At 33.5% G+C, this 9579-nt stretch overlaps 1 protein-coding gene across 2 annotated transcripts; it reads left to right on the top strand.

Moving 5' to 3' along the window:
* The first annotated feature begins 2077 nt into the window (after positions 1–2077).
* On the top strand, positions 2078–9579 carry LOC141591106 (ras-related protein RABE1c). 2 transcript variants are annotated; one of them, XM_074411535.1, is made up of 8 exons: positions 2078–2416; positions 5205–5277; positions 5359–5459; positions 7531–7596; positions 7932–8029; positions 8116–8178; positions 8261–8353; positions 9187–9579. In XM_074411535.1, the coding sequence occupies exons 1-8, from the start codon at positions 2344–2346 to the stop codon at positions 9265–9267; spliced, it is 648 nt and encodes a 215-aa protein (XP_074267636.1). In that variant the 5' UTR covers positions 2078–2343; the 3' UTR covers positions 9268–9579. The 2 variants fall into 2 exon arrangements, with proteins under 2 accessions (XP_074267636.1, XP_074267635.1); XM_074411534.1 differs by having other exon boundaries at positions 8261–8356.

Here is a 9579-nt window from a genome sequence, read left to right as displayed (position 1 = left end):
TTTAAGATCGTCGCACGAAGTGCATCTTTTAAAAAAGAATTTGTTTTCTTTATTTCGAAATTGTTTTCAAATCAATTTTTTTTACAATCGTCGAAGACGCGCCTTCATAGTAAAGCTTGCATATTGGATCCCGAGTGGTATCCAAGTCTACATGTAAGTTGAGGGTGCACAAAATCCTGTCTCTTTCCCTTCCTTTTGCTCGTGTGATACACGGCCTAAGGGCTATCTTTTTATCGCTTTTATTTCGTCATTTAATTATCGTCTCATGTTTATTAATATGTTACATAATTATGATTTTAATGTTGGGTTAATTGCTGTTTAGAATAGATAGTATATTAATCGCATGCTTGTGTTTCAATTTATGACGATAACATGTTTAGTTAGAATAATTAACATGTTTAATGAATTGTTTTTATTTGTATGACGATAACATGTTTTAAATCAATTAAAATGAAATTTTAATTAGTTTAATTCAGTCTCACATGTTTAATATTTTAATTACGAAGTAATTAGTTGTTTCACATGTTTTATGTTTTGGTTTAATTTTAATTATGAAATAATTAGATTTAAATCGCATGTTTATTTGATTTATTATGCATGTATGTTATTTGTATCGTATATAAATTGTTAAATCTCAAACTTGACCAATTAATATGTAGAATGTATGTTAAATGAATTGGACATTCATAGGTCATACAAAATCGACACAGGATTTTAAATGAATTTCTTTCAAGGATTAATGAATTCATCTTTTTTTATGACGATTTCTCGCTAGTTGAATTGCGCATGCTTAGCATCTGACTCATTGCACTCGATGACTATAATAGTCAACTTTGACCACCCCTTTGGCTGTGTGTATTGGCCGTGTGATTGCCTCGTGTCAAGCATGGCTCGTTTCCCATCTTGTTTTATCTAATTATTGCGGTTTTATTTCAATTGCTATTGTTATTTAATCGTTGTAATTATTGTAATTTAATTCAAAGTAATGTAACTTGTACTTTAAGATATGGGTCTAGTTAGTGTCCTTTATTTTGAGTCAAAATGATTTTACAAAACCTTTATTTTAACTGATTAAATTGAAGTATTTAATCAATTAAATCGAAGTGAGTGCAACAAACAATGATAAGGCTAGGGACGAAGTCCTATGTGAGCTGTGGTCTTGTCATTGGCACGGTTTTCATAGCCTAGGTAGGCGTGTCAATCGTGAGTCATGTGTCATGTTTTAGCAATTGTATTTAGATCGAGTTGTATCTTTAAATCAATTGTTTGCAAATCGAGTCGACGAGAATCGTCTGGGTTGTAATAGTTAGTTCCCTAACGGCTCCCCCATTCCCATCTAAGCCATGTTTATGAATGCTTGTTAGTATAGTTCAAATCAATCTCGCATGCTAAATCACTTGGATAAAGTAGATTAGATGCATTAAACGATTAGAAACCAAGCTCACATGTTAGGATCAAAACGATGTTTGCACTCTTTTACAACGAATCGTAGTCTTGTCCAATTAGCCATCGTTGTCTTTAGTAGAGGTCGTTATTGCAACGGGCGGGGTGGCTGTTTTAGTAACGAACTTCCCATCACGTACTTTCGACAACAAACTCAAATCTCATTTATGGTTCCCAAATTTCCTTAAATTTGGTGGCGACTCCAAACGATTTTCAAACCCGTGTATAATCAGAATCAGGGGGATAACCCCAAGTTCATATTTTCTTTTAATAATAATTTGAGCGAGAAACGCAAGGTGATGTAGATGGTTTGATAGATTTTGGTTGTCGTCTTGGTGGACTCCTCGACCTATGGGACGAACTGCGATGGTGGTGTCAGAATGGATTGTCGTGTTTGTTGAGAATAGTGATGGTTCTAGAGGTTTTGGGGAGAGGGTGATGTTGGTGTTACGGGTAATAAGTCAAATTGAAATTGTTGAACTATGGTAAACGTATCATTTTATCATAAGCTAAACTATAAATTTTCATTAGTGAATCATTTTATATAATACATACGTATTTTATTCATTAAAATTATATTTTACCCTAAATTATAAAGTGATGGCTAATCACCCCTCACTAAAAAAGCATACGTAAATTAGGAAGTGGATTTAATAACTTGAATATCGGTGATGACATCTTTCTTTCATCCCCTCCAACAACATTCTTCTTTTTTCACAAACTAACATCAACTTTTATTCCCTTCCTTCTCGTATCTATCTTTTCTTCTAAATTATTACAATTGATTTTCTCTCACTTGTGTTCTTGCACTAATTTCCTAATCTATTGCCTGAATTTTGTTTTTGGTAATGGTCGTTCGTGCAATTGGATCGATTATTTTTCAGGTTTAAGATTAAATCAATGGCCGCTCCACCGGCTAGGGCTAAAGCCGATTATGATTATCTTATTAAGCTTCTTTTGATCGGCGATAGCGGTAGTTTATTCTGCTCTATAACCGTTGATTATTCCATTTGATTTAAGCATGTTTTTTTATATCTTTTCATCATATATTTGTTCAATGCATTTGAAAACACATATCAGAATTATTTTTGTTTTTTTTTTAATATGTATGTGTAAATTAAGATCTGATTTGTCATGTGTTAGGAGGATGCTGTCGTTTTTGCTAGTATTTTTGTTAGTTATTGACGAACTATGATTATGTTGAATACGTTTTGTGAGAGTGTTAGCCTCAGAGAATTCAGAAGAGGACAATTATTAGAGCGACAATATTATTCAGATTCGTGGTCAGCATCTAGTAACCTATGTGAATAACTTACATGAGACGGTAGCATGCATTTAATCAAACCATTTAATGTTATTTACTTTAACAATAGTAATGTTAATGACTTGGTTTAATGCATAAAAATGTTTCACGCAAGAGTTCGACTTTTTGGGTGTGAGGACGTAATTACTGGGAGGTTGTGATAGTGTTTGAGGAAAAAATCCAACTGAATCACCATTATGATGACACAAAGAGGGTAGAGGGATATTCGAATTCACATAAAAACTTGGTTATAGTTTTGGAATAGGCTTATCGAACTCTTTTCTACCATCAAATATCCTTTAACTAATTTCTCTTCTCAAAATGAACCTCCAACCTTAGTTGGTAGATTGAAGCTTGATCTTTATCACGTGACCCCACCTTCACAATTATAACATATGTAGGATATAGGTGTCTCTTTAGTACAGTGATAGACTCATTTCTTTTGTCACCATAAACAAGTGTGATTCTTTGTGATCACCTGGGGAATCATTTTATTTTTTGTAAGGATGGGTATCGATAATGCAGGCCGAGGCAAAAGATGCGGCTGACTTTCTTGTGATTTATGGTTCATCTTACTTGCATATAATGTATTTTTAAGTTTCGCTTACTGAGATAATTAAGAGTGTTACTTCAAGTTAAAAGTTGGCGAAAGTTTTTTCATAGAAATAATTTGAAATTCATTTTCTAGCCTACCTAGTTATTTAGTAGCGTTTGTATTAACGATGTTGAAGCATCCACCTATTTTTAACTAGTATAATGCCCAAAAGGGCATATCATGATTGAAATTGTTGGGAGTTTAAGATGTCTAGTAGAAATACTGAATAGTAATATGTTTGTATTCAAGTAGAGAGGCAGTGAGACCGTTTTAAAAATGGCTGATACAACATACAAGACAAATACCAGCTAATTTGCAACATGTAAACCAATAAAAAAAAAGGTTTTTGCCAGCTTACTAGCCAAATATAAACGTTCTGAATAGTTGATATTTTGACCCGATTGGAGAGTGTCAACTGAAATTTGATCGATATGACCCATCCTGTTATATGTGATAAACCAAGACAAGATTGTATGATGTGATCTGCGTAACAAAAAATAAATCACACTAAGCAATAACATTGCACGTGCCCTAAACTTGATACCATGAGGCAAAAGATGCTTTTTTCCCATGATATTAAATCGAGGTAATGATCGTGCGCTCTCAAAGTTGAAAAGATTTTGAAGGTTAGAACAACTTCTTTTTTAGACTCGATCGACCGCATTTACAAAACAACAAAGATCAAATTACGACAACTTGATTTTGAGATAATAAAGACGGAAATTAGTTTTAAAATATATACATTTAGCTTTAAGCTTTCTATTGTTATCCTTTTTGCATTTCAAAATCTTATAGTGATGGTATTTCTTTTTGGATATTTTTTTTTTTGCAAAAATGTTAAAACTTACCGTACCCTTTACAAGAACTTATAGTGTGTATCCTATGACATTTAAGCTATTGTATATTATATTATGGTTTGGTGATCCTCATTTTTTTTTAATATTATTGTCTTAAGTTTACATAGAGACATATACAATGAAATTTTTTTACCTCGCCAAAGCAGTTTAGGACCTATATTTTGGATAACAATAAGTTGAACTTCATCCGTCCCAATCATTTGTTTACTTTTGATTAAATACCCACTCGCAAAGAATAAAAAAAAAGGTAAACAAATGCTTAGTACGAGGAGAGTATTAATTAACGAAGAAAGTTATAGTAAAAGAGGATATTGCAAGAATGCGACGTGGAACTAGATCTAGCACAAGTAGACCTGGCAAAATTGACTCGACCCGAATAACCTAACCTTAAACCCGGACTCAAGACCCGAATTGACCCCACCCAGTATAACTCGACCCGAATTTTTATTGTTGCAAAATGACTATTATCTACAAATAACTTGATAATAGTTGACCCGAAAATGACCTGAACCCGAAAATATCCGGCTCGACCCCACCCAACCCGAAGTCTGCAGACCTGAAATGACCCAACCTGAAATTGACATGTCTCGATTGATCCGTTTGTCAGGCCTAAGCACAAGTGTTATTTAAGTATGAGTTGAATTAGTCTCGACCAATGTCATTTTGTTTCGGTAAGGGTCTTTTCAAGTATGTTTGCTTTCGTGATCAGCTAAACTTTTTGGGTCAATTTAGGCTAGCTTGTATCAATTTAAAATATTTGGATATGGTCAATTTTAACTGGTCTATGTGGAACTGTGAATCTTTCTCGGACCACCTCTTTTTATAGGTGGGAACAGAACTATGGTTTTCTAATGACCGCCTACAAAAAGTGTTTGGCAACTGAGACTGTGTTATTACTTTATTCGAATGATATTTTTACTCTAGCACTATTGCGTTCCACAGTTCTATTATGAAAATTAGACTTTGCAATTGGATATTTAATTTTTGAAGGTTTTTGTTGTCATAGGTGTGGGTAAGAGTTGCCTTTTACTGCGTTTCTCCGATGGATCATTCACCACTAGTTTCATAACAACTATTGGGTTGGTAACTTTAACTAGAGAATACATGTTTCATATCACGTCTTTGCGTATGAATTTAATGAATAATATATGGTTTTATAGCATTGATTTTAAAATAAGGACCATAGAACTTGATGGAAAACGGATCAAACTTCAAATATGGGATACAGCTGGTCAGGAACGGTTCCGAACAATCACAACAGGTAACTAACTTTTTTTTTAAAGCTCCGTGATGTTTGTTCATTTTATTTCCTGCCTCCAAACACACACACACACACACACACAAACACAAATAAAAAAAACAAAAAGAAGAACAAAAAAGTAAAAATAAAAATAAGGATTAATTAATAGGAATAATCCTAACTATGGGTGGTCTTCCCAAAATAATCCCAACTTCATTTTATTTTAGAATAAACCACACTATGAATACTTCCTTCTAGTAATAGACTCGGGTAACTCACTACCTGCTAATCAGGTCATTATTTATTTTATCTTTTAATTATAACCATTTACATTCTCCTTCACCATTAACTTCAATACTAGTACACCATTAACACCCACCGATATAAACATAACAATTATCAACACCAAAGTCAACCACCACCACCCGCCAACCTCAATCCACTAACCTTACCGCCAACCTCAACCACCACCATTACTTACCACAAATACACCATTACAACCCATCAATCAGAAGTAGGAGGCGGGGTATGAATATGCAGAAATTTCTCATTGCTCAAGTAGTTTAGCATTCTCCAGTAAAAACAACAATAATTACTACCCAACAAAAATAATTGCAAAGAACAAAAGTCTGGTCTAATTAGAAAGGGAAAGGGCATGAAGATGAAGAGGATTAAAATTCGAGTTAGGGTTTTTGGAATTTAGTCAAATTGGGGTTAATTGGTATTTAATTAATTGGGTATTTGTTTTATTTTTGTTTTGTATTTGGTTAAGTGGGTGCTTAAAAAATGAAGGGAGGCCCCATTGTTGAGAAATGAGTTGTCAGAAAGAAGGGTTCAAGAAGGAGGAGTACGGTGGTATCGTGGCTGCAAATATGGTGGTGTGGAGGAGGTAAGGAGAGAAGAGGATGTGAGGGTGTTATGAATGGTGGTGATTTGGTTTTGTAAAATTAGAAGAAGCTAATTTGATTAAGGAGAAAGAGGAAGGGAGAAAGAAGAAGAATGGATGGCAGAAGAAGGAAAAAGAAAGAAGAAAGAAGAAGACCATAAAGAAAGATGAAGATGTATGTTTAATTAACAATAATGGGCCCCTGTTCTTATTTAACCGGAAACTACAGGTCAAATAGAGACCAAGGTTAGTCTGATAAAAGTTGGGTAAAGGTTTGCTTTATTGTGGATTAAAATAAAATTGGGATTAATATGAGAATACCACGAATAGTATGGATTATTTCTGTTAATTTTTCCTAAAAATAAAACATATATGCTAGAAGAGGGGCATATCTTTGGTAGTTGAAGTCCACCAATCACTTATGTAATGCTTGTTGGTTCACATGTACAATCTTACTTTGTATTTGTGTTACAACATTAGAGATGTTTTATGATGTTTGAGTTTTTGCTGGTGTCGTCGTATTACAACTAATCTAAACTGCTTACCTACACACCTACATCTATACCACATGTTTCAACTGTTTTGGTTCCTGCTACATTTGCCTGGAGTAGAAACATTGTCATGACTAAAATAGTTATGGTCAGATACTCAAATGCCGTTAATTATTTATGATCATTAATACTTATCATGAAATATAAATTGAATATTTATTGTTTGTAATTACTATATAGTTACACTTTAGGTTACTCCTATTAGTGATACTAATGACGTGGGAGTTGGAGATGGCCATGCACATATTGTGATAATTTTGTACCATAAAGCATTCTCTGAACGAGTGGTGCATCGTGATATCAGTATGGTGGAGAAAATATGATTGATTATTGAAAATAAATTAACCGCGGAAGAATGATGAAGGAAAAGGAATCCTTCTGGGTATGATGACAGAACACTCCATTCTTTTGAAATAATAATAATACCACGGCACATAAGCACTCGTTATTTTAAGGCACAGAAAAATAAAATCCCTTAATTGCTAAGCATGCTACTTGGAATGGTTAGATATCCCTCCTAGAAAATTTAACTTTTTGGTTGTATTGTATTAAGATCCTATCTTACTTAAATTAATACCATCATGCGTATGTTAATTTTTTCTAGGCTATTCTTACAAAATAGTTAACAAGTCTCACTTATTCATGTTCCATGCAGCCTACTATCGTGGAGCGATGGGCATTTTGCTGGTGTATGATGTAACGGATGAGTCATCTTTCAACAGTAATATCTCCATTTATTATTTTAGCTATTAACGTTGTTTGTATCTAATTCTTTGTTTGGTGTTCCAAAATGTGAGTTTTATTTTTTTACTAGATTAGGAATGACTATTTATTTTATTTTAGGTGGTAGTACCTCCGAGATTCTGTAAATGGAGAGAATCTATATTGCGCTACTTGTTTTTCTTTTCAGCTTTCTCACGAATAGAATGTTAATGAGAATTAGCTTCTTTTCCAGAAATTACAAACTTAAATATCACTTCCATTAAATTTGTGCTAGTGTTTTGCTTTTAGTTGTTCTTTTGATGATCTGGGTGCTTGTATGTTATCTTTACACAGATATAAGGAACTGGATCCGCAACATTGAGCAGCATGCATCAGACAATGTCAACAAGATTTTGGTTGGTAACAAGGCGGATATGGATGAGAGTAAAAGGGTAAGTTATTGTTCTTGCTTATTCGTTTCTTAATCTTTATTTTTTAATAACATCAAAAACCGATTCTTGACTTCCGACAACTACAGGCTGTTCCTGTTGCGAAAGGCCAGGCTCTTGCTGATGAGTATGGAATCAAATTCTTTGAAACAGTTAAGTAACTTGTTATAGATGTGGCTCTTTTTCATTACTGATGCTTGCTTGTTCATGATTTCTCAAATTATCATGTGGCAGAGTGCTAAGACAAACCTGAATGTAGAGGAGGTTTTCTTTTCAATAGCAAAGGATATTAAACACAGGCTCGCAGAATCTGATTCCAAGGCCGAGGTTGTAAGACTTCAACAAAATTAGCTTACGTGCCTATTTTATTGGCATAAGTATATTGGGAAAACCTTGCTATCTCTTTTATGCTGAATTTTTTCTCATGTGAACCCATAAAGTATTTCTGAAACATCATGTTTGTGTGGGTGAAATTAGTGGGTGAAATTATAAAGTTCAAAGTGTGGTGCCGTCTAAAAAAAATGGTTGAATAAGTGGAGCAAAGATCTGGGATGTTCAGATGCTCTTATCATTCAGACATAAGCTTGCATCACACAGTATTTATAAAAGTAGTTTCCCTAGATTTTCTTAGCATTTCCTATTTTAGTTCCTAGAATCTATTGCATCACTTGGTTTTTTTGTGCTTGAATTCGTATAGATGATGGTATTATGATTATTCTTTTGTATTATTATTTGATTTTTTATCTTTTGTATGTCCTCTTCGACCTTATTTCATGCTCAAGTCTTAGTTTTTTACATTATACTTCTTTTTCATTGACATTCTTATTCAACTCTCTTATAAAACTGTTCCACATTTATGACTTTGTATATTTTTTTTACTTAAGTTTTTTTATTATTTTTATCATGTTTACCTCTCATTGTTGATTCATGTAGCAGCTCCAGATTATTTTGGGACTATGGCTTTGTTTTTGCTGTGGTAACATGAGTTTTCAATTAAGTACAAGGACTATGTGATTGAATACCGAACTAATATTGTGTTGTGTTTCTATTTTTTGGGAGTCGGAGTACTATTCATGTGATTTAGCAAAAAAAATCCGGATATTTGGAAGTACAACCTGTAAGTAGTTTTGTGATACTTTATCTTCCATATATATATGCAGCCCGGTGGACTCAAGATTGGAGCAACAAACCCAGTTGGAGGATCAGCTCCAGCTGCTCCTAAATCAGCATGTTGTGGTTAACCTAACCTCCTTATTTCTGACATAATATCGCAAGGGTATCCTCTGGATAAACAATTAGCCCATAAATCTAATTTTTATGGAGTATCGGGATTATTACATCTCTCCCAATCATTAAGTTTTGCTATGATTTCCAGAGAATTGTAATATACAGTTTATTCTGTTTTTGTTTTTTGTTAAATTGTTATCCTGGCTAGCCTATAGACCTCACTAAGTAACTTTAATTGTTTCTTGTAGAAAGGAAAAGAACTTTAAATTTATATATTCTGACAGCTTACTTATGTTTGGAAAGCTTTATAACAAATGGTTTGTGTG

Source organism: Silene latifolia, chromosome 7 (genome assembly GCF_048544455.1).
Source record: "Silene latifolia isolate original U9 population chromosome 7, ASM4854445v1, whole genome shotgun sequence".
NCBI classification, from domain to species: domain Eukaryota; kingdom Viridiplantae; phylum Streptophyta; class Magnoliopsida; order Caryophyllales; family Caryophyllaceae; genus Silene; species Silene latifolia.
The sequence above is the reverse complement of the archived record's forward strand: the minus strand, read 5'-3'. Positions and strand labels throughout refer to the sequence as shown.